The sequence below is a fragment of the Anomaloglossus baeobatrachus genome, chromosome 3 (assembly GCF_048569485.1).
Source record: "Anomaloglossus baeobatrachus isolate aAnoBae1 chromosome 3, aAnoBae1.hap1, whole genome shotgun sequence".
NCBI lineage: Eukaryota > Metazoa > Chordata > Amphibia > Anura > Aromobatidae > Anomaloglossus > Anomaloglossus baeobatrachus.
In genome coordinates this window covers 630064645-630092588 of record NC_134355.1, presented here as the reverse complement: position 1 = coordinate 630092588, position 27944 = coordinate 630064645, and the positions used below count along the sequence as shown (strand labels likewise).

Sequence of the window (27944 nt, the reverse complement as noted above, 5' to 3'; positions counted from 1 at the left end):
TACACCACTCACATATCAGACACATATAGCACATACACCACTCACATATCAGACACATATAGCACATACACCGCTCACATATCAGACACATATAGCACATACACCACTCACATATTAGACACATATAGCACATGCACCGCTCACATATCAGACACATATAGCACATACACCGCTCACATATAGCACATACACCGCTCACATATCAGACACATATAGCACATACACCACTCACATATCAGACACATATAGCACATACACCGCTCACATATCAGACACATATAGCACATACACCGCTCACATATCAGACACATATAGCACATACACCGCTCACATATCAGACACATATAGCACATACACCGCTCACATATAGCACATACACCACTCACATATCAGACACATATAGCACATGCACCACTCACATATCAGACACATATAGCACATACACCACTCACATATCAGACACATATAGCACATACACCGCTCACATATAGCACATACACCACTCACATATCAGACACATATAGCACATACACCGCTCACATATCAGACACATATAGCACATACACCACTCACATATTAGACACATATAGCACATGCACCGCTCACATATCAGACACATATAGCACATACACCGCTCACATATAGCACATACACCGCTCACATATCAGACACATATAGCACATACACCACTCACATATCAGACACATATAGCACATACACCGCTCACATATCAGACACATATAGCACATACACCGCTCACATATCAGACACATATAGCACATACACCGCTCACATATCAGACACATATAGCACATACACCGCTCACATATAGCACATACACCACTCACATATCAGACACATATAGCACATACACCGCTCACATATCAGACACATATAGCACATACACCACTCACATATTAGACACATATAGCACATGCACCGCTCACATATCAGACACATATAGCACATACACCGCTCACATATAGCACATACACCGCTCACATATCAGACACATATAGCACATACACCGCTCACATATCAGACACATATAGCACATACACCGCTCACATATCAGACACATATAGCACATACACCGCTCACATATAGCACATACACCACTCACATATCAGACACATATAGCACATACACCGCTCACATATAGCACATACACCGCTCACATATCAGACACATATAGCACATACACCGCTCACATATAGCACATACACCACTCACATATCAGACACATATAGCACATACACCGCTCACATATAGCACATACACCACTCACATATCAGACACATATAGCACATACACCGCTCACATATAGCACATACACCACTCACATATCAGACACATATAGCACATGCACCGCTCACATATCAGACACATATAGCACATACACCGCTCACATATAGCACATACACCACTCACATATCAGACACATATAGCACATGAACCACTCACATATCAGACACATATAGCACATGCACCACTCACATATCAGACACATATAGCACATACACCACTCACATATTAGACACATATAGCACATACACCACTCACATATCAGACACATATAGCACATGCACCACTCACATATCAGACACATATAGCACATACACCACTCACATATTAGACACATATAGCACATACACCACTCACATATCAGACACATATAGTACATGCACCACTCACATATCAGACACATATAGCACATACACCACTCACATATTAGACACATATAGCACATACACCACTCACATATCAGACACATATAGTACATGCACCACTCACATATCAGACACATATAGCACATACACCACTCACATATTAGACACATATAGCACATACACCACTCACATATCAGACACATATAGCACATGCACCACTCACATATCAGACACATATAGCACATACACCGCTCACATTACTACAAGAGGTAGTAATGGCAGATACTATAACAGCTTTTAAAAAAAGGCTGTATGATTTCCTCAGTACACACAACATTGTTGGTTATAAATGACATATCAGATACATACAGCACATACAATGTTCACATATCAGATACATATAGCACATACAATGTTCACATATCAGAGATACAGCATACACCACTCACATATCAGACACATATAGCACATACACCGCTCACATATTAGACACATATAGCACATACGCCACTCACATATCAGACACATATAGCACATACACCGCTCACATATCAGACACATATAGCACATACACCACTCACATATTAGACACATATAGCACATGCACCGCTCACATATCAGACACATATAGCACATACACCGCTCACTCACATATAGCACATACACCACTCACATATCAGACACATATAGCACATGCACCACTCACATATCAGACACATATAGCACATGCACCACTCACATATCAGACACATATAGCACATGCACCACTCACATATCAGACACATATAGCACATACACCGCTCACATATCAGACACATATAGCACATGCACCACTCACATATCAGACACATATAGCACATGCACCACTCACATATCAGACACATATAGCACATACACCACTCACATATCAGACACATATAGCACATGCACCACTCACATATCAGACACATATAGCACATACACCGCTCACTCACATATAGCACATACACCACTCACATATCAGACACATATAGCACATACACCACTCACATATCAGACACATATAGCACATACACCGCTCACATATCAGACACATATAGCACATACACCGCTCACTCACATATAGCACATACACCACTCACATATCAGACACATATAGCACATACACCACTCACATATCAGACACATATAGCACATGCACCACTCACATATCAGACACATATAGCACATACACCGCTCACTCACATATAGCACATACACCACTCACATATCAGACACATATAGCACATACACCACTCACATATCAGACACATATAGCACATGCACCACTCACATATCAGACACATATAGCACATACACCGCTCACTCACATATAGCACATACACCACTCACATATCAGACACATATAGCACATACACCACTCACATATCAGACACATAAAGCACATGCACCACTCACATATCAGACACATATAGCACATACACCGCTCACTCACATATAGCACATACACCACTCACATATCAGACACATATAGCACATACACCGCTCACATATCAGACACATATAGCACATACACCACTCACATATTAGACACATATAGCACATGCACCGCTCACATATCAGACACATATAGCACATACACCGCTCACTCACATATAGCACATACACCACTCACATATCAGACACATATAGCACATGCACCACTCACATATCAGACACATATAGCACATGCACCACTCACATATCAGACACATATAGCACATGCACCACTCACATATCAGACACATATAGCACATACACCGCTCACATATCAGACACATATAGCACATGCACCACTCACATATCAGACACATATAGCACATGCACCACTCACATATCAGACACATATAGCACATACACCACTCACATATCAGACACATATAGCACATGCACCACTCACATATCAGACACATATAGCACATACACCGCTCACTCACATATAGCACATACACCACTCACATATCAGACACATATAGCACATACACCACTCACATATCAGACACATATAGCACATACACCGCTCACATATCAGACACATATAGCACATACACCACTCACATATTAGACACATATAGCACATACACCACTCACATATTAGACACATATAGCACATACACCACTCACATATCAGACACATATAGCACATGCACCACTCACATATCAGACACATATAGCACATACACCACTCACATATTAGACACATATAGCACATACACCACTCACATATTAGACACATATAGCACATACACCACTCACATATTAGACACATATAGCACATACACCACTCACATATCAGACACATATAGCACATGCACCACTCACATATCAGACACATATAGCACATACACCACTCACATATTAGACACATATAGCACATACACCACTCACATATCAGACACATAAAGCACATGCACCACTCACATATCAGACACATATAGCACATACACCGCTCACTCACATATAGCACATACACCACTCACATATCAGACACATATAGCACATACACCGCTCACATATCAGACACATATAGCACATACACCACTCACATATCAGACACATAAAGCACATGCACCACTCACATATCAGACACATATAGCACATACACCGCTCACTCACATATAGCACATACACCACTCACATATCAGACACATATAGCACATACACCGCTCACATATCAGACACATATAGCACATACACCACTCACATATTAGACACATATAGCACATGCACCGCTCACATATCAGACACATATAGCACATACACCGCTCACTCACATATAGCACATACACCACTCACATATCAGACACATATAGCACATGCACCACTCACATATCAGACACATATAGCACATGCACCACTCACATATCAGACACATATAGCACATGCACCACTCACATATCAGACACATATAGCACATACACCGCTCACATATCAGACACATATAGCACATGCACCACTCACATATCAGACACATATAGCACATGCACCACTCACATATCAGACACATATAGCACATACACCACTCACATATCAGACACATATAGCACATGCACCACTCACATATCAGACACATATAGCACATACACCGCTCACTCACATATAGCACATACACCACTCACATATCAGACACATATAGCACATACACCACTCACATATCAGACACATATAGCACATACACCGCTCACATATCAGACACATATAGCACATACACCGCTCACTCACATATAGCACATACACCACTCACATATCAGACACATATAGCACATACACCACTCACATATTAGACACATATAGCACATACACCACTCACATATTAGACACATATAGCACATACACCACTCACATATCAGACACATATAGCACATGCACCACTCACATATCAGACACATATAGCACATACACCACTCACATATTAGACACATATAGCACATACACCACTCACATATTAGACACATATAGCACATACACCGCTCACATATCAGACACATATAGCACATACACCACTCACATATCAGACACATATAGCACATACACCACTCACATATTAGACACATATAGCACATACACCACTCACATATCAGACACATATAGCACATACACCACTCACATATCAGACACATATAGCACATGCACCACTCACATATTAGACACATATAGCACATACACCACTCACATATCAGACACATATAGCACATGCACCACTCACATATCAGACACATATAGCACATACACCACTCACATATTAGACACATATAGCACATACACCACTCACATATTAGACACATATAGCACATACACCGCTCACATATCAGACACATATAGCACATACACCACTCACATATTAGACACATATAGCACATACACCACTCACATATCAGACACATATAGCACATACACCACTCACATATCAGACACATATAGCACATGCACCACTCACATATTAGACACATATAGCACATACACCACTCACATATCAGACACATATAGCACATGCACCACTCACATATCAGACACATATAGCACATACACCACTCACATATTAGACACATATAGCACATACACCACTCACATATTAGACACATATAGCACATACACCGCTCACATATCAGACACATATAGCACATACACCGCTCACATTACTACAAGAGGTAGTAATGGCAGATACTATAACAGCTTTTAAAAAAAGGCTGTATGATTTCCTCAGTACACACAACATTGTTGGTTATAAATGACATATCAGACACATATAGCACATACAATGTTCACATATCAGATACATATAGCACATACACCGCTCACATATCAGACACATATAACACATACAATGTTCACATATCAGAGATACAGCATACACCGCTACATATCAGACACATATAGCACATACATTGCTCACATATCAGACACACATAGCATACACCGCTCACATATCAGACACATATAGCACACACCGCTCACATATCAGACACATATAGCACATACACCACTCACATATCAGACACACATAGCACACACCGCTCACATATCAGACACATATAGCATACACCGCTCACATATCAGACACATATAGCATACACCGCTCACATATCAGACACACATAGCACACACCGCTTACATATCAGACACATATAGCATACACCGCTCACACATCAGACACATATAGCACACACCGCTCACACATCAGACACATATAGCACACACCGCTCACATATCAGACACATATAGCACACACCGCTCACACATCAGACACATATAGCATACACCGCTCACATATCAGACACATATAGCATACACCGCTCACACATCAGACACATATAGCACACACGTAGCTCACATATTAGGCACGTATAGCACACACGCCTCACATATGAGGCACATACAGCATGCACACTAGTAGCATATCATACAAGTACAGCACACACTTAGCTCACACACATACAGCAGATACAGAGCTCACATATCAGACACATAGAGCAGACACATTGCTCACATAATAGACGCATGAAGTTGATAGATCAAATACGTTAATCGCTAGTACATTGGACAAATGGTAAAGTGATGCATATCAAGAATTAAAACATTGCTTAAAGGGATTGTCCATTACTCAAGCAACTTCTTCTCAATTGCTATATTTCCTCTTGTAAAATAAAAACCGCCTGTACTCACCCCGATGCTGGTAATGTTTCAGTGATGTCGGCCCTGGAGCTCGTGTGACATTGTTATGCTATGTGGGCCCTGCAACCAAACATCAGGCACTTAATACTCACTTCTTTTTGGACCTTTCTGACATCCAGAGAAAGTCAGACTAGCAACAGTTCTTACCTCGCTGATGTCTCTGGAATGGCACCGATATCGGAGGTGGGCAAGTACAGGGGGTTATGCAATTGAGAAGGGATTTTTTTGAATAGTGGACACCCTCTTTAAAACTAATTTACACTGGCTAATAATCAGGAACGAGTGTTCCTAGGACCGCTTGCTTCCTATTTAATTCATGTTACCAGTTTAGACTCGCCAATTGGAAGAAACTGGTCCTAGGAACACATTGCTGAAAGGTTAAAAACATAAGGTACTTAGTGTTTGTTTTTTTTTGTTTGTTTTTTATCAAAGAGTGTAAAAGCCATCCAACCACATCAAGGTGTACCTAGTATGGATTGTCCCTCTCACTTGTGCCCTATCCCTCCATATGGCTCAGCACCCTTCTTTACACATCCAACCCAGACAAGGTTGTAATTATGAGCTCTGCCTGGTTCATTTGTCACTCCCCATTCAGATGAACCTGGAGTGGCACAAATGGACAATTGGGACAATAGTGACAGGGACCGTCTATATTTAGGTCACAGGTCACCTTGACGGGGTTGGATGGCTTTTGCACTCTGATTAAAAAAGCTAACTACGTACGTTTTTCAGCGGAGATCTTGTATTCATTAATCACCGTGTGTTGACGTAACATTTATATACAGTATGTTTTTATATATACATATATATATATATATATATATATTTTATATATATATATATATACACATATATATATATATATATATATATATAAATATCGTATGGAAAGAGAGTGCAATTGTCAGCTCAGCAGGTAAGAGTAATTGGGGTGCAGTGCACGGAGGCTCTCGGCCGGCCACCAGGTAATGACTTCACCAAAAAAGGAGGAAATCCAACATCCGCAAAAATGGGGTAATTAGTGAAACATGGCTTTAAGGGTTCTCTATAAAAAGGGGGTGGTATAAAGGTTATGAAACCATGGGAAAAAGTAAACAATGGTCTACGTGTTTCCAGCAAACAACCATGCTTCTAACCATTACCCCTTTTTTGCAGCTGTTGGATTTTTTCCTTTGTTCATCAAATATATGATAGTTTATTCGGTTAATCTACAGGTTTATAGCATTCTGAAGCTGCCCGGCACCTGCACATCAAACCCCGGAATGAAAAGAACTTAAATCCTCCCGGCAGTGTTCAGCTTCCAGTCATAGGGGTGGTGTCGGAGTGGATTAATTCATCACTCTGTGTATGGAGAGTGGCAGCTGTAACTGCGCCCTGCACTGACTGACAGCCACTCACCTAGCTGTGTCAGTTAGTGCAGAGGGCACAGTTACTGCCGCCGCTCTCCATACACTGAGTGGTGACTGAACCTGCATCGGTTCCGCCCCTATAACTGAAAGCCGAATGCTGCAGAGAGGATTAAAGTTCTTTTCCTCCCGTCAGCAGGGTTCAATATGCAGGTGCCGGGCAGGTTCACAATGCTATTAACCTGCAGATTAACCTCATGTCTACAGGTTATTAGCTTTTTTTTTTTCTCGTGGCAGTTTCCCTTTAAGCTTTCTTAAAAATCACAGCTCTCTGCAGCACATTGTCTTGTGTAACAGGGGTGTCATGGTCAGCTATTTTCCGTCAGCATTCTGCAAGCTGCAACCTGGAGCGTCATTTGATGGTGAAATCTAACAAATATGCAAAAAAAAAGTTCCATAAAACATATTATATCTCTGATATAAAACAAAAATAACAGTGTCGATGTCACGAGGGTACCATGACGGAGAGTGGTCCCTCCTATTTCTGGTGTCAGGAGATCACAGCACAGGGCTTCATACACACTGGCTCAGGTTAATACTGCTGGCTGTGAAGATTCTCCTTTATCCAGTGCCACTAGGGTTAAGTAGATAATCTGGTCTCCAGAAACTCTGAGTGTGAGCAATAATCATCTGGTCTCTATTGCTAATCAGCTCTGCTGAAAAGACCTCTCTCCTAGTCCAGGTAATCAGTGGTTATAGTTTCTGCTATACTGCTTCTACAGGGAACCTGTGAGCGGAAGACCAGGAAGCCTTTCAGAGAATGTTTGTTGTGTGAGAGCTGTGTAGTTTTCCCCTGCTTAATCCTGTTTGGTCCATCCCTCATTGTTACTTTTTGTTGTTTTGAGTGCTTTGTATGATTGTTGTTTATTTTATCCCTGTCTGTCTTATCTCCTCTATATCTTTATCTAAGGCTGCTTTCACACTACGTTTTTTTTAACATGCGTCCTGAATGTTTTTGTAACTTAAAAACGGATCCAGTGCAAATGTGTTTTCATTTCAATGCATTTGCAATGGACTCACGTCTACATGCGTTCACATGTGTTTGCGTGCGTTATAGTGAGGATCCAGCGACTTGCAGTTTTTTTTACTTTTTTCAAAATAGCGTTTTTTGAGCTGCGTCCAAATACTGCAAATTGCTGGATCCTGACTATACTGCATGCAAACGCATGTGAACGCTGGCATGCTGATAGACAGGATCCTGCTTGCTCTACTGAGCATGCCCAGAAACCAGCATCGCGTGATCAGTCTCTCTCTCCCCCCCTCTCTCTCCCCCTCCCTCTCCTCCCCTCCCTCTCCTCTCTCTCTCCCCCTCCCTCTCTCCCCCTCCCTCTCTCCCCCTCCCTCTCTCCCCCTCCCTCTCTCCCCCTCCCTCTCTCCCCCTCCCTCTCCTCTCTCTCTACCCCGCCTGAGACCTGCGGACACTCGTAACCAAGGTAAATATCGGGTAACCGAGCAAGTTACCCGATGTTTACCTTAGTTACGAGTGCAGGGAGCCCGGCTCCTAGCAGCTGCGGACGCTCGTAACCAAGGTAAATATCGTGTATCCAAGCAAGTTACCCGATGTTTTCCTTGGTTACGAGCCTCCGCAGCTGTCAGATGCCGGCTCCCAGTCTGTCATGTTCAGTTCCACTGACTCCCTATCACGTGACTTCAATGCCCGCCCCTAAACATCGAGTGACAGGATCCTGCAAAATAACACATGCGTTTTTCTTTGTAAAAGCAGGATCCGCTTTTACAGTAAAAAAAGGTTCATGACGCATTATAAAAAAACATTAGTGTTAAAGCAGCCTTAGAGTGCGTTTCCACGATAGGCACGCGATCCGCAACGGGGTGAAAGAGTCCGTGTAGGGACGTTAGGGAGCACAGGGTTCAGCCTCAGGTGAGATTAGGAGCTTACCCTGCTCCCCTTTCCCTAGCGCAAGGGCTCACCGTTGTAATGTGTACCCATCTGTGTTGCGGCGCTCACCAGGGGGTCCCATGTACAGTAGCTGGTGGAACCTCGGTAGTCACTGCATATGAAATGAAATAGGGAATGAATGTGATCCTCACCACAGGGTGTGACATCTATAGAAAGTGCAGGTCTTTATATGGGTAATACTTGTTCTATAGTATTGCAGAAGACCCTAGCATTTGCTGGACTGTCTTTTTGTCAGTATTGAATGGTTCAGTTCTGTTATTGTGTAGACGTCTTTGTTCCAGACGATTATTAGCCGTGCCATGCTCAACATTGGATGTTGTGATCTTTATAGGTGACCGACATTAAACATGGAGCAGAGCGAGGTTTGTTATTGGCAGTGTTTTTCATATCATCATTATGTGGTTTTGTGGGTAAATCTTCTCTACAGTCGACTACATTCTCCTAACTCAAAGATTTCTCCCGATGCCAGAAATGATACTGCTGCATTGCCGGAGCTGTTAGCGCTGATCTGAAGATGACTATTTTGACAAGTTCTTTGTTTATTCCCTGGTAAATCAGCACGAATAAAGTCAGAGGAAGCTTCACATCCACGTCAGCTCCTAATGGTAGCAGAATAATGGGAGAAATGGCTATCAAGCTGTCATATACCTACACTATGACAAATGTATAGTGCCCACATTACACCTACAGGAGCTTTTATACCTCCCATTCTCCATCATAGGTAATAATATGGAGTTAGTTCCCACTTTTCAGCTATAATAATTTCTTCTCTTCATGGAAGACTTTTTACAAGATTTTTGAGGCGTCTGTGGAAATTTTCCCCCTTCATCTAGAAGATCATTTGTGAGTTCTGACACTGATATTGGAGTAGAGTCGGGTTCACAACCTCCGTTCCTGTCCATACCAAGCATGTTGGATGGGGTTGATGTCCAGGCTCTGGTGAGTAACTGGCAGGACAAACTGTTCAACTATCATCTCTTTATGGACCTTTCTTTTTGCACTCGGCAGAGTCATGGGGAACAGAAATGGGCCTTCCCCAAACTATTTCCACAAAGTTGAGCATTACAATTGTCCACAATGTCTTGTGCAAAACTTTGAGATTTCCTTTCACTGAAACTATGGGGCTGAGGCTGACACCTGAAAACACCTCTATAAATTTAGTGCTCTGTACTCGTAACTAGTGATAAGCGAGCACTACCATGCTTGGGTGCTTGGTACTCGTAACTAGTGATGAGCGGGCACTACCATGCTCGGGTGCTCAGTTCTCATAACTAGTGATGAGCGGGCACTACCATGCTCGGGGGTGCTCAGTTCTCGTAACTAGTGATGATTGAACACTACCATGCTCGGGTGCTCGGGTACTTGTAACTAGTGATGAGCAGTCACTACCATGCTCGGGTGCTCGGGTACTTGTAACTAGTGATGAGCAGTCACTACCATGCTCGGGTGCTCAGTATTCATAACTAGTGATGAGCCAGCACTACCATACTCGGGTACTCGTAACTAGTGATGAGAGGGCACTACCATGCTCGGGTGCTCAGTTCTCATAGTGATGATCGAACACTACCATGCTCGGGTGCTCAGTACTCGTAACTAGTGATGAGCGAGTACTGCCATGCTCGGGTACTTGTAACTAGTGATGAGCAGGCACTACCATGCTCGGGGGCTTGTAACTAGTAATGAGTGAGCACTACCATGCTCGGGGGCTTGGGTACTTGTAACTAGTGATGAGTGAGCACTACCCTGCTCAGGTGCTCGGTACTCGTAACTAGTGATGAGCGGGCACTACCATGCTTGGGTGCTCGGTACTCGTAACTAGTAATGATTGAACACTACCCTGCTCAGGTGCTCGGTACTCGTAACTAGTGATGAGCGGGCACTACCATGCTTGGGTGCACAGTACTCGTAACTAGTGATGAGCCAGCACTACCATGCTCGGGTACTTGTAACTAGTGATGAGCAGGCACTACCATGCTCGGGGGCTTGTAACTAGTGATGAGCAGGCACTACCATGCTCGGGGGCTTGTAACTAGTAATGAGTGAGCACTACCATGCTCGGGGGCTTGGGTACTTGTAACTAGTGATGAGTGAGCACTACCATGCTCGGGTGCTCAGTTCTCATAACTAGTGATGATCGAGCACTGCCATGCTCAGGTGCTCGGTACTCGTAACTAGTGATGAGCGAGCACTACCATGCTTGGGTGCTCGGTACTCGTAACTAGTGATGATTGAGCACTACCATGCTCGGGTGCTCAGTACTCGTAACTAGTGATGAGCGGGCACTACCATGCTTGGGTGCTCGGTACTCGTAACTAGTGATGATTGAGCACTACCCTGCTCAGGTGCTCGGTACTCGTAACTAGTGATGAGCGGGCACTACCATGCTTGGGTGCTCGGTACTCGTAACTAGTAATGATTGAACACTACCCTGCTCAGGTGCTCGGTACTCGTAACTAGTGATGAGCGGGCACTACCATGCTTGGGTGCACAGTACTCGTAACTAGTGATGAGCCAGCACTACCATGCTCGGGTACTTGTAACTAGTGATGAGCAGGCACTACCATGCTCAGGGGCTTGTAACTAGTGATGAGCGAGCACTACCATGCTTGGGTGCTCAGTACTCGTAACTAGTGATGATTGAGCACTACCCTGCTCAGGTGCTCGGTACTCGTAACTAGTGATGAGCGGGCACTACCATGCTTGGGTGCACAGTACTCGTAACTAGTGATGATCGAGCACTACCATGCTCAGGTGCTCGGTACTCGTAACTAGTGATGAGCGAGCACTACCATGCTCAGGTGCTCGGTACTCGTAACTAGTGATGAGCCAGCACTACCATGCATGCTCGAGTGCTCGGTACTCGTAACTAGTGATGAGTGGGCACTATCATGCTCGGTACTCGTAACTAGTGATGAGCCAGCACTACAATGCTCGAGTGCTCGGTACTCGTAACTAGTGATGAGTGAGCACTACAATGCTCGGGTGCTCGGTACTGGTATTGAGTAGTTGGATGCTCCTATGGGCGCGATCTGAGTACCCGAGTATATTGGAAGTCAATGGGCCACTGGAGCATTTTTCCATGAAATCTTCTGCTAGTTAAAAGTACAGAGCACGGTAATGCTCACTCATCACTAGTTATTACTCCTCCCCCAAACTTTGCACAATGCAGTTAGGCGGTAGCGCTCTCCTGGTATTTGCCAAGCTCAGAGTCGCCCATCAGATGTCAGATAGAGAAGTGTGATCCTTCACTGCACAGAACACGTCTCCACTGCTCCAGGGTCCGGTGGTGTGCACTGGTATAATCTATGGTCTAGTTTAATCTTTATTCCAGTCACAATAGCAGCCCAGTGTTACATTGATTTGGTCCTGCAATCAGTAGTGCGGCCATTTCCCCAAAAGAGGTTTACAACATGACAACTCAGGGCCGCATGTTTCTCCTGCACAGGAGCAGCCCGTGTCTCCTCAATGTGCTTCCATGGTTTGCAGCGTCTCTGGAATTGTCTCCCATCAAGTCCATCTGGGATGTCATTGTCGGCAATTATATAGGGAGCTGCCAGCAGCGGATCTTGATAATTTGCCCAAATGCATTCTTCGGGGCAGAACATTCCTCAGACAACCATTAATTCCCTCATTGATAGCAGGCAAGGCTGTAAGTGCGGGGGTTTCTGCATATAGCGCTCGTACTCAAAACTGAATATATTGAGATATTTTGAAAATGTTGTTTTTGTTTTTTTCATCAGTTGCATATGATTGACTTGTCTATCCATCCTGTCTATCTTATCCAATCCACCACTTTTCTTTCTTGGTGTAGTTTTAGTATTTGATAAGTGTAATATATGTGATGTATTATTTACAGATTGTCTACAACAGAAATAGAGGAGCGAGCAAAGTCCCTCAGCCTGTATGACACTTTAAAAGCGAGCCCTGAAGCTTTCTACGAGCACATGGCCAAGTACGTGTATCCCACCATAGAGGGCAGAGACCACCATAGACTGCTGTATTACTTCACCCTCCTGGAGAACTGTGGCTGCTCGCCGTACATCAAACACATCATCAAGCCCGACTCCCATATCAAACTGCTGAAGAAGCTGAAGGCGGTGGCATCAGGTACTCCTCCGGCACTGGCTGAGCGCTCTGGCTGGCTGGCACAGGTGGCGCTGTAAATGGCTGCATACATGACATGACCTATATAGCGCGCATATCTGTTCTCTACAGATACACTGACCTCTCCAGGTGGTCGGTTCATTTACTATGGATTTCAAACTATGTAATTCGAGGCCTGAGCTTGGGTCTGAATGATATTTTCATATGCTATATGGACTCATAAAGTAGAGGGATAAGGCCGGGCTCTACTGCTTGAAGCAGAAGGTGCTTTAGGGAAAAGAGACTATATTTAGGTAAATCCAAAGCACACAAAAGGACAAGTAATTTGGATGCAATAGTGTTTTATTGACAGACTATCTGCAAAAAAGACACACAAACGCCTCAACCGGAAATAGTGCAAAAGCCAACATTTCGGCCAAGATTGGCCACCGCCTGCCTTCCCCTGCTGCCACCACTGACCCCTGGGACCCAGTCCCTATTCCTCCTACTGCTAAGACATCTCCTCTCTCCCTCTACTTTTCCTACGTGCCTCCTTGGGTATTGCAATGTACCTATAAAAACCGACGCCTCCTTTGAGATACGTTCTTGTAGACGTCCAATTTGTCTTACTCAATCATAGGATACGCAAAACCTTGATAAAGGCCAATCTCGGCCGAAACGTTGGCTTTGCACGATTTCTGGTTGAGGCATTTGTGTTTCTTTTTTGCAGATAGTCTGTCAATAAAACACTATTGCATCCAAGTAATATGGACTCAGACATATCCGGATAACAATCTATCTATATGTATTGATAAATAATGTAAAATTAATTTAATTAGATCCGTTCTGAACTTAGGGGCACTTTTCACACTACGATATCGCAAGCCGATGCTTGCGATGCCGAGCGCGATAGGCCCCGCCCCCGTCGCATGTGCGATATCTAGTGATAGCTGCCGTAGCGAACATTATCGCTATAGCTGCTTCACATGCAGTTACCTGCCCTGCAACGTCGCTCTGGCCGGCGAACCGCCTACTTATTAAGGGGGCGGGTCGTGCGGCGTCATAGTGACGTCACACGGCAGGCGGCCAATAGAAGCGGAGGGGCGGAGATGAGCAGGACGTAAACATCCCGCCCACCTTCGTCCTTCCGCATAGCCGGCGTGAGCCGCAGGACGCAGGTAAGGCGATGTTCCTCACTCCTGCGGCTTTACACACAGCGATGTGTGCTGCCGCAGGAACGAGGAACAACATCGTAACATCGGTCCTTCCTAAATTATGGAAATGACCGATGATACGATTTGGACGTTTTTGCGCTCGAAAATCGTATAAAAAAGGATTTACACACTACGATATCGACTGCGACACCGGATGGGCGTCACTTTCGATTTGACCCCAACAACATCGCAGCTGCGATGTCGTAGTGTGCAAAGTGCCCCTTAGTACTGAAACTAGTGGTATGACAGTACAGTTCCTGGTTAGTGATGGACTGACCCACATTATAAAGGTCTAGAGCCGCGCAGGTTCAAAGGTAACAAAGTGCCAGACTCGGGCCCGGGGTTCTCAGGGAATTCCGGCTAATCATCCTGGTCTGGCAGCTCTGGAAATAAGACCAAAATAAAGCAAGCACTTCATACTTACCAAGTCTCCGATGCGGCTGTAACTGCTTCCAGGTCCTCTCACTCTACTTCCAGGGCCATGCATTATCCTTCATGAATATTCACTGCTTTTCTCGCCCACCGGTGTATGTGATTGGTTGCAGTCAGACGCGCCCCCAGCCTGTGTGATACCGTCTGCCTGCAACCAATCATAGGTGCAGTCTGCGGGTCTATATCGTACAGTAAAAATAAAATATTTGGAGCAGGGTCCCCCGATATTATGATACCAAGCACAGATAAAGCATGCGGCTACTGTGTGCAGCCCCCAGCCATGCACTTATCATGGCTGTGTATCAACATTCTTTTGTCTTTAATTATTTCAATAAATAATTTAAAGAATCGATGAAGAAAATGAAAAGCCCTCACCAGTCTTGCCTTGAAAAAGGATTTTTTTCCGACATCTAAAATGCGGGTGCAGCTAGTGAGGAAGGGGCGGCACACGACACGCCGGATCACAGCTGTTTCGCGTCTCACACAGACGCTTCTACATGCGCTGTATTTTCGGGCAAGCAGCTGAAACAAAAGCAATGGACTGCTTTGTTTGAATCGTGCCCAGTATTTCTACCTTTGTAATTTAAAGAAACGATGTACCCGCCCAATTTTGATACCCAGCCATGATAAAGCCTGACAGCTGGGGGCTGGTATTCTCAGGCTGGGGAGACGCATGCTTATTGCGCCCCACCCAGCCTAAAAAAAACTAGTCCTCTCTGAAGCCGGGACGTGTACACCTGGCTTCATAGTGCTAATGACTGGAAGCGCACTTTGCCTAAACCTGGCGTCTGAGGTGGTGACAACAGACACAGATATGCACGTCCATATTGATGACCCTTGGCATCGAATAACATGTTAGCATGCTAGGAGGGTGGATAGAAGACATTTTCATGTTATTTTATCGTCTTTTTTTGGGATGGTGTAGTGATCTAAAAACTGAACTTTTTTTTTTTTCCTCCTTTTGGTGTTGATCACATGGGCTAAATCAATATGATCTGAATTGATTTGCAGGACCTGGCTTATCGGCCCATCAGTAATCTGTGGTAACTAAATGGGAGACCTAGGATGAGGCGGGAGGTTGGAGGTGGCCACAGATCACTGACGTAACGGATGCACCGAGTCCTGGAAATCAGGACCACCTCTAGTCCGGTTGGTGCTGTTGGAGGCAGCTGCTGGCTGTATTACACAGCTGGCATCCTTTGTGTCTGGAGCAGGCTGAGCTCCTGAGCCTGCTCCACATACCCGCACCGTACATGTACATAGATGCTGATCACTTTGTGATATACATTGTACTGAAGCATTGAAACTGTTCTTGTTTTATCACAAAGTTTTGTGATGAAACCAAATTTTACTCTGGGAGCGGAATAATAATTTTCCACTGTAACATTGTCCTGTACGCGGATTCTATGTTCTCCGGGTCCATTGTCTCCTCTTACCTGAGCACAACGTGATAATGAAGTGTTGCGTCTTCAGCCTGCGGCGGAGGCTTTCTGTGAGGTTACAGATCAGCAGACGGCAGCTACATCTGGCTTCTTACCTGTTACAGTAACACATGCAGCATCTCCGGGTCCCAGAGGCAGCACCCGGCGAGGGCGGCACAGTCGTATTTCTGTCGCTGTGAATCCTTTGTGAGAACAGAATCTTCCTGTTATAGGAGCACGAACATTTTGTGTATTTTTAAACATTCCAGATGTTGCAGAGCTGAGTTTGTCATATGGCGCAGAGTAAGGCTTGTAAGGCTGAATCTACATTACACAACCGCGGCCATTAAACAACTACCGAGCAACTACATGCAGACATCTATGCACAGTCACTATCATCTAGTTTAAGCCCAGTCTGAGGCTCAGGAAAGCTGAGGTACTTGAGTTTAGTACATCCGAGTTGCTTCTGTTGACAATTGTCTGACTGGTTTGGCAGAGCCGAGTGTGTCTGGTTTAGCAGAGCCGAGTGTGTCTGGTTTAGCAGAGCCGAGTGTGTCTGGTTTAGCAGAGCCGAGTGTGTCTGGTTTAGCAAAGCCGAGTTGATCTGTTTTTAGCAGAGCCGAGAGGGTCTGGTGTAGTAGTGCCGAGTCGGTCCAGTTAAATAGAGTTGTATGCATCCAGTGTAGCATAGCCAAATTGGTTCTGGTGTATCAGAGCCGAGTGCGCCCGGTGTAGCAGAGCCGAGTGCGCCCGGTGTAGCAGAGCCGAGTGCGCCCGATGTAGTAGAGCAGAGTGCGCCCGGTGTAGCAGAGCCGAGTGCACCCGGTGTAGCAGAGCCGAGTGCGCCCGGTATAACAGAGCCGAGTGCGACCGATGTAGCAGAGCCGAGTGCGCCCGGTGTAGCAGAGCCGAGTGCGCCCGGTGTAGCAGAGCCGAGTGCGCCCGGTGTAGCAGAGCCGAGTGCGCCCAGTGTAGCAGAGCCGAGTGCGCCCGGTGTAGCAGAGCAGAGTGCGCCCGGTGTAGCAGAGCAGAGTGCGCCCGGTGTAGCAGAGCCGAGTGCGTCCGGTGTAGCAGAGCAGAGTGCGCCCGGTGTAGCAGAGCCGAGTGCGTCCGGTGTAGCAGAGCCGAGTGCGTCCGGTGTAGCAGAACTGAGTGGGTCCGGTGTAGCAGAGCCGCGTGCGTCCGGTGTATCAGAGCAGAGTTTAGCAGAGCTGTCTGGTTTTGATTTAGCGGAGACAAGTTGTGAAATGTCAGAGGTGTCCCTGTCTTTTTCGGTGGCTCTTCCTTTTATCATGTTTTTATCGTAGCACTGTTATCAGTGAATACAATGACATACTCCTCTCTGCTTTGCCTGTGTCTCCCAGTACATAACACATAATGTTGTGGTTACTTTTGTCTTCCGCAGGTCTGGATTATAAGAGAATGACAGATGCTGGCCTGAGCCCCCTGGAGGCGCTGGCACCGGTGCTCACCAGCCATAATGTGCTCGCTATTTCCAAGCTGGCCACCAGAATCCCAGATGTAGAGGGGACCATGCTGTCCTCCAGCGCGGTGCACGCAGCCTGGCTGAAGAAGCTCTTCTGGAGCGGTGACCCGCAGCTCCTCAAGGAAAGACCACAAACTGCAGCCGAATGGGGCCATGCCTACGACATCTGCCGGAAATACTATGACAGACTGACACCCGGGGACCTGAGGACATTTATCGATGAAATCACTTTCACATCGCATGCTGTCAGTAAGGTAATCTCCACCAATGCACATGAAGGACCTGGCGCTCTGCTCATCCATGTAGTGTGAACATAGCCTTACACCAGTAATGCATAGAGAATGGGAATTATACGAACGGGCCAAGGCAGAGGTATACAATGTGAGAATCCTACATATGTACCCAAAACCACTAATGCCTGTAGGAAAACAAGGGTTTTTAGTCCCCTAGAAACGTTGCCACTCTGGCCTAGGAATTCACTTGGTCAGTCCCTTTAAGGGCCACTTCACACATAACGAGATTGTTGCTACGTCACAGTTTCTGTGACGCAACAATGACTTCACTAGCGATCTCGTCATGTTTGACATGTACCAACAATCCTCCCCCTGCTGTGAAATCGTCGGTCGATGCTGAACAGCCTGGGCCATTTTTTTCTCGTTGGAGTCCTGCTGGGCAGGATGGATCTGTATGTTTGACACCTAGCTAACGATTGCTTTAACGACCTAGATGAGTGGCGTGTAGTTGCGTCCCCGTTGTGTGACAGGGTCCCGACGATTTACAAGATCGCATGCTCGTTCCTAAAGTTGGTGTGTGTGACACCTCACATACGATTTCACCAACGACTCAGCAATGATCCGGAAACTGTGACGTAGTAGCGATCTTGTTCACGATCTCGTTATGTGTGACTGGACCTTAAGGCTATGTGTCCACGGTAGAATGTACCTGCGGATTTTTCTGCATGAAAATCCGCGACTTTCGCGGCAAATCCGCACCCGCGGATTTGCCGCGGATTTTGCCGCGGATTTTGATGCGGATTTTTTTTTTTTCCCCCCATTCTATACCCAAAATCTGCACCAAATCTGCAACAAATAATTGACATGCTGCAGATTTTTCCGGATCAAAATCCGCGGCAAATCCGCAGCGGAAAAATCCGCAGCATGGACACAGCATTTCCAAAATGCCATTGAAATGGCTTGGAAGTGCCGCTGCTGCAGATTTTCGGGAAATCCGCGGCAAAATCTGCGGTAAATCCGCAGCGTGGGCACATAGCCTAAGAGTACACTCACAATCATTGTTGATAATCCCTTTAAGAACTTGTAAATGAACCCTCTACCTATTATTTAGAGGTACGTGCTGTGGACTCCTCATCACTAAAATGTTACATTATTATATCGAAAATCAGAAAAACTGAAAATTGTGCATTGGTCTCTTTAAATTTTGTCAGAGGTGTGTCTCTGTGTGTGTGTGTGTGTGTGTGTAGTGTAATATATACACATTGTGTGTACGTATATATACTGTATATTATATATTTATTTATATATTATATATATTATATATAGTACACACAATACACAGTCATGGCCAAAAATGTTGCCACCCTTGATATACTTAATGTTCTGGAACAAATTTTATCTCCCAGAAAACTAATGTTTTGTTTTGCACATGTTTATTTCCTTTGTGTGTATTGGAACAGCACATAACAAAAAAGCAAATGGTCATGATTATTACACAAAACTCCTTAAATTGTTGGCACCTTTTTAAATTTGTGGGTAAACATCTGTGTTCCAAGCATGTGATGCTTGTTAAACCTCACCTCTGTGGCAAGTAAAAGGTGTGGGCAATATGAAAAGCACAAATAAAGCCAGATAAAAAGGGGAGATGTTGACTTAATAAGTGGAGAATAGTAATAGGTAAAGAGACCTGTCTGAGGACTTGGGAATCTAATTTGTTGAAAAATATCAACAGTCTCAAGGTTACAAGTCCATCTCCAGAGATTTTGATGTTCCTTTGTCCACAGTACCCAACAGAAAAATAATACAACCCATGGCACTGTAGCTAATCTCCCCAAATGTGGATGGCAGAGAATAATTGAAGCTTGTTGATGGCTATGTTAAGCAATTGATTGCAGTTATTTATTCTAAAGGGTGTGCAACCAAATGTTAAGTTGAGGGTGCCAACAATTTTGTCCGGGCCATTTTGGGGGGTTTTGTCTGAAATAATGTCCAGTTTGTCTTTTTCTTTCTTTGTTTTTTTTTTTTTTGTTGTTCCAATACACACAAAGGAACTAAATGTGTATAACAAGACGTGTAATTACAATAATTTTTTGAGAGAAATACTTCATTTTTTGGAACAATTTTAGGGGCGCCAAAACTTTTGATCATGTCTGTATATTTAGTGTATAAAAAAATGAACAAATTGACTGGCATGAATCTGGTCCAGCAGCCATGACAGTATGCCTTGGCGAACAGATAGACGGTGGAATGGTTGGACATGGACTTGTAGGATGACAACTGTCACATGATATGTAACAATGGAACAGGGGCTCCTTGTTGACCATAAGACTGGGACCCCTGCGTTGTCCTTTATCTCGAAGGTAGGCTTGATGGTAGCCAGGTTCGAGCCCCCAGCGAGTGGCCCGGAAACCCAGTTAAGAAAACTCCACAATTAGGCACAGATTTGGGTAAATGACAGCTCGTGCACACTACACTCAAACACAAAGGATGGACAGCATGTGAACTGGGAGCAACGCAAAAAGGGGTAGGAAATAAATACACAACTGGAGAAGTCATACACCACGCAGAACCGCAACTTGTAGATCACGATAGGACTGGATAACCACTGGAACCGAGGAAGCAGAAAGCTGTATCCGGCAAACAGCTACAGAATCCAGAACATTATAAAGGCTGGAGATAGTGATCAGAAGCCTGAGCTCCCAGCAGCTGATCACAGGCCAGCAGAAATAAACCCTCGCTGTGCTGGAGAGCAGTGAAGCCAGAACCATTTGATGCCCATGACAGGCCGTGCAACTAAAGAATCCCAGACAGTTTGTCAGAATCTGCAGTGTGAACAGAGTCCGACGCCGCCATGACACCCGGCGAGTGCAACGCAGAACACCGCTCGACAGCATCCCTCAATTGGTGGCAATTCCAGGATTTTTTTTTCCCCTTTTAGAAGAGTCATTTATTTTACATGTCTTCCCCCACTAAAGGGGTGCTTTGCAGGTCATCTGGACAGGCAGTTTGCCAGTGGTTTTTGGCTTGTGCTCTGCAGGTCGTTAAGGCTGAAGCTTTGTAGGTCAACTGGACTGGAATAGAATGACTAACAAAGTTTTACCTTCTATTTCTCTAAGAGGTTCTGCAGCAGCAGAATGTATTGGGTTATACACAGCCACAAACATAGCTGCCATGATGCATTGGGGTGCCTTTTGTAAAGCCTGACACAATACGCCATTCTTGGTGATCTGTAGCTGGTCAGGTGAGGATCGGGTACGATTAGGGAATTGGGACAGTGAGGATCAGTGCGGTCCTCCAGGTTCAGTTCTGAATGATCACTCAAGGTGGATATACATCAGCTACATTCGTGGCATTGGAAGTGGTCCATGTATGTGCATTGTATGTAACGGAACTGTTCCACCTCCATTGTTCTTATGGATCCGCTGTGTATAGAACCGGACGGATGTTCACCGTACAAATGGATATATAATATATTACAGAATGTAGACGGCAGGATCCAGAGTATCCGATTCCTCCATGTATCACACACTAAGGACGTGAATCATTGTGAATACCTTAGATATCCATACACAAAGGGCTGGAGTGTCCGCTAGAACGGCACGGAGTAATTACACGGCTCCCCGCAGAGCTCTGCACCCCGCAGGTCTTTGTATCGCCTTCCATCGGCTTAGTTCCTTTCTGATATATGAAGTGTTGAGTTTCATATTTTATGGGGAGGGTTTTCTGCTATATGTTAGATGTAACTTGCCATCTGCCTCTATGGCTGGAACCTCACAAAGAACCATGTTGGCTCCTCCGTCAGACATGTGGGCCCCGTGCCCTGCAGCCTGAATACGTTGGCATCATTAGCATTGCTGAGCGGTTAAATGGGCTGGAAGACTGGCGACGAGATCTCACGCTGCCCTACTTATAAGCTGGCAAATGCCAAATCCACCGCAGAAATACAAAGGAGAGGTTGCAGATATGAAAATCAATACACGAGGGTGATGGATGTGTTTCCCTCATTTCTTTTTATTGCCCCTTTCCTTTCTAGATGGATTTTTATGCAATCTTTCATTTCCCACCATAGGTGTAAATCTCACAGCATACAAGTCCTGGCTGACGGGAGCTGTGTAAATATACCAGCGGGGAGGGTATACGCAGAGGAGCTAATTGTATCGGGGTGAGAGGTGGATTTGCTGCAGGTTATACACCGGTAATGAGCGCATGCGGAGGGGTTTTAAAGGGCCTCCAATGTGTAGAGGCACAGGTGCCTCATGGTAATATTGAAGAGTGCACAGTTCAGACCAGCAGGTCATCCATGCAGCAGAGAGGGGACTGTCAGTCATCGAGGAGCGCACCGTTCCCTTGCAAGCTGTTAGGCAAGGGAGCGGTGCGCTCCTGAACAATGATCCTGAGAAAAGCCTTTAATGTATACTAGGGAATTCTGCAGCTCAATCCTTTCCAAAATCCACATAAACAACAAGCAGTTTTCGAAGTAGTGTATATATAAAAAAAAACAACTAACATTTCTCTGTTGCAGAGAGTCTGTAAGTCCTTTATCTAGCTGAGTGCTCTGCAAAAATGTTACAAATCCATCAGAGCTCCTGGTTCTTACAGCTCTTTCTGCTACCTTTTCTTTTCTTTCAGTGTAAGTGTCACGGGGTCCTTCTCTCATATCACACGATCAACATGGCGATAGATGAGTGAGCAATCCAAAGCATATTTATTCCAAGCAATCCAGAATGTCCATCAAATAATCCACAAAACAGAGGGTAAAATTAGTCCAGTAACACACATATAGTCCGGTAAGCGATAAATAAATGTCCAGTTTCTCTCTGAGAAGCCAGTTTCTCCCAGAGGTTCAATCTTTCTTCCTTCAAGTTCTCAAACAGACTGACTGACTGAATCTCCCAGGTAAGCCAAAAGGTTTCTAGGCCCACCTCCCCCCACACCCAGGGACTGAAGCTCCTCAAGAGGCTATAACCTTGCACTATAGGGGGTGATTACTTACAAACAATACAATGTACACAGAAGCAGTACAAATAAGACAGTGAACCAAGCTTGAAATAGGAATCTGTACAGCAAGATACACCTCCTCCATATCCCAACATCACAGTAAGAAATTGCAGTAGCTAGAAGGAGGGAGATGTTACACAGATTTTCACTCTGTGGAGAAGGAGAAAAACATGTATAGTCTCCGGGAGGGCAGAGAAAATAGGCTATAAAAAAGAGGAAAGTGCGATATTGGAGCTTTGCTGAAATGAGTAAAGGAAGATTGCAGTCTCTTGTAAATTTAGCAAATCTCACATCCAGCCTATATTACTGCAAGAGACACTCACAAAAGATGAAAAAAACTCTGAAACCTAAATCAGGCTGCAAACTCCATATCGGGGGTCTGACAATGAACAAAGTAAGACAATTGCAGGCTAAAACTACCATCGTATGTCAAATGTTTTTTTTTTCCCCGTCAATGTCGTTTATAGTGTTTAAACTTGTCACCTACTCAAATGATAGATACCGTAATAATTGCGTAATTGACTGCGAGATCTTGAGAATGGGGCCATAAAATGTCTCTTTGGGATGGAACAGTGGCAGATATGTTAATCTATAGTGCTCAATCAATTTGTGGAAACTACAAGTCTCAGCATGCTATGCAGCCACAGACCTCTGCTCTAGATTTCCCTCCCATCATGGGGACTGAATATGACGTGTGAATATTATTTATTTGCAGCCATCCCGTATCCGATGTTCTCACTGTCTTTTCTTCTCGGAAGGTTATATCTTCCATCTATGTTGGATGTTGAATTGGGGTCATGACCAGATCTTCCAGACTCTAGTAAAAGATATAAAGATGTAAATCGATGTGTGGAGCCTATTATAGGTGACAGTGAACATTATTAAGGAAGGCTTCCCATATCCATGTGAGGCAGCTGAATGTTACGTGAGCGCACTGTTCTCTCCAGACCCTTAATAGTAAACTCCTGCGAGTATCGCTCAGATTTCTTTGTTCTCTTTAGGAAATGTTTGACATTACTTGATTTTTTTTTTTTTCCTTTTGCATTGATTTTTGGCTTTTCTTTGTTCAGTATAGATATCAATAGGACATAAAGGCACCAAGAAAAGGGCACAGGGATATTAGTTTGTGTATTTTCCCAACATATTGTTTTGTTAGTTTCTGGTTTATGGAGGTAAAAGATGGAAACTTAATCTATAGGGTAGAATGAAAGGGTAATTGTGTCCCACTTCTAATAAGTTAGAAGACTTTTTCAAATGAGCACTTTTAAAGGTCTTGCTTAAAGTGGTTTTCCACTACAATTGTCACCCCCTTTTATTTGTCCTAACTGTTCCAAACTAACACTTTCCTGTAACAGTGTGTCCCCCCCAGCCTGCACCATAATGTAATCAAGCTTCCAGCAGTATTGTAACAGCGTGTCCCTCCCTGACCTATGTGTCTGGCCTTTAATGTAATCAGGCCTAGGTCAACATCTAGTGGGCAACTGTGTCTTTGTTCTCCACATGGGACTCATCCTATACAAGCCTGTAGTTCTGGAAACTTCTCCATATAAAGCCACATACTCAAAAGTGGGTGTGAACCCTTTCCCATCTAGGAGGTGGATCTAAGGAGAGGTAGAAGATTCAGCCACATGTTTTGAGTTAGTTGATGCTTGGTTGGGTGAAGGGCTAGGATCTGTTTCTGCGGCCAGATCCTGGTGCCCATGTATGGACTATTGAACAGTGAAGATCGGCTGCCACGCTGATGGATTTAAGGAACTCATCTAAGGACTGTTGTTGCATTTGCCCTGGCATCGGATTGCCGGGTGTTCCCCAGATCTTTTTCCTTTGTGTGGGCTCATTATGGACTCTAAAGAACCATTTAGATATTGGATGTTCTATACTCTCTGACTCAATAAATCTCGTTGGATTGTTCCTCGGCCTGGTGTCTCTGCCTGCTCTGTCGCATACCCCGTCACATTTCCTAATAGACTTCTGCTATCAACTCTGCTCCTTTAAGCTGATCTCTCTGCGGCACGTAGCATATTCCTATTAAGAAAATGTTAGTTAGGAAGAGTTAGGATAAAAGAAAGGGGTTCATATTATTAGTGGAAAACCTCTTTAACTACTTAGCTTTGTAATTTCTGACTACAAAAGAAAAATATATAAAATAAAAGTTGCTCTGTAAGTCTGTGGTCTATATGTGTAACCAGCAGATCAAACCACTACCATACTGGATCTCTTGAGTAGATCACCATATTTTAAAGCATATTAAATACCGTGGGTGCATTTTTTTTTTTTACTTATTGGGAATCTGTCAGCAGATTTTTGCTACCTCACCTGAGAGCAGCACAGTGTATTCAGAAAGGCCCTGAATCCACCTCTGTATCATTTTGTATACTGGGTGAAACAGTTGTGACAGAGTTTTTAGATTTAGCAATACAGCAGAGCTGAGAAAGTTGCCCCACCCACACCAGGCGCTCTATATACATGGTCTATAGACGGTGAGCTGCTAATCACAGAAAGGGGCTTGTCAGAGTATCGTACAAATGCTGCAGTAGCTAATGTAGATCAAGCAATGATAATCTCCTGATGCTAAAACAATCACTGCAAGTAAAAAAAAAAAAAACAGCAGAGAGCCTGATAAGGGACACATTGCTGAAATCTGTACTTTACTGTATGCTGTCTTCAGATTACATAGCAAAATCCTGCTGACAGTTAACCTATACTCTGATTCATACTGCCCAAATCACAGTTCAATTATTGACAGTAGATGGAGACAAAACCAGTCTGGCTCCGTCCCTGGTCAGCTTTTCCCAATGCTGCTAGATGTGATTAACAGTTTGCTTTCATAGCGAGAGACCTGTCAATCACTTCCAATAGTGCAGGGAGAAGCTGACTGAGTTGGAGCCATCCTTTTTTTGTCTCCTATGTTCCCCAGTTGAATCTTCTATATTTCTTTTTGTGTGGTAAGCTTGTTTGGAAAATGGTTTTTTTAAAAAAAAAAAAAAAAAAAAGCTGTCTGCTTAGTTTCTACAGCCCTTGTATCATGGCAGGGTGGAGAGGCTATGTCAGCCTTATAGAACAACACAAAGGAAGGGGAAAGGAATGTCTTATTGCTAGAGTAAGTCAGAAATGTTGACCCCTGACAACAACCCTCACTGCCCTCACCAACCCTATACAGGTTCCACACCTGTCGTCGAGCTGGATACCTGGAGCCCTGTGTTCCCCTAGCAAATGGGCCTTAAGTAAGGATGGTGGGTATGAGCGCTAGTCAACACCACTAATACTATAAGAAGACACAAGGGAACAATACAGGGAAAACACGACTACAATCACCAGAGCCCTGGTAGATGGCAAAAGATAAACACTTACCTGAGGAGCAGCAACCACAAAAGTCTCTGGATAAACAGGAGACAACCACTGCAGACCAAAGCCAGGAGCAAACTATAAACCGCACCTAAACCACCCCAGGGTGAGGTTAATAAAGGAAGTTAGAGGATAGCAACTGAGAGGCAAGACAACAGTTCCCTAGGGTTATAGTGTCCACTGGCTGCAGAGAACTGTTAGATAACAACACATGCAGACAATCTCTGTGATCTTCTAGCACTCGCTGCCACTTGATTGTAAGACGGCCGTGACACCTCCCTGACACCTTGTTAACTGTACATTTGTCATGAGCTCTTCTCCTGTACAATCTTCTAATCTGATTTATGACCAAATCAAAGATGAACAGATCTCCAACCATTGCCCAAGGACCAGAAGCTGTCAGGTCTCTTCTAGATTTTTATTTTTTTTGTTTTTGCAAAAGATGCCGAGCTCTACAGTGCGGAAAAGATAGTGGAGCGCACAGTCTCACCTTTCTTCTAAGCTGATGTTTTTCTAGTCCTGATTTCTCACTACGTTGGCTCCCGTTC

At 44.4% G+C, this 27944-nt stretch overlaps 1 protein-coding gene across 1 annotated transcript in view; it reads left to right on the top strand.

Annotated features, from left to right (window-relative positions):
• NBAS (NBAS subunit of NRZ tethering complex) overlaps positions 1–27944 on the top strand; it is a 1027824-nt gene that overhangs the window by 734456 nt on the left and 265424 nt on the right. The window contains 2 exon segments of the mRNA XM_075341124.1: positions 14041–14291; positions 18740–19074. Coding sequence (XP_075197239.1) covers positions 14041–14291; positions 18740–19074 — 586 coding nt within the window.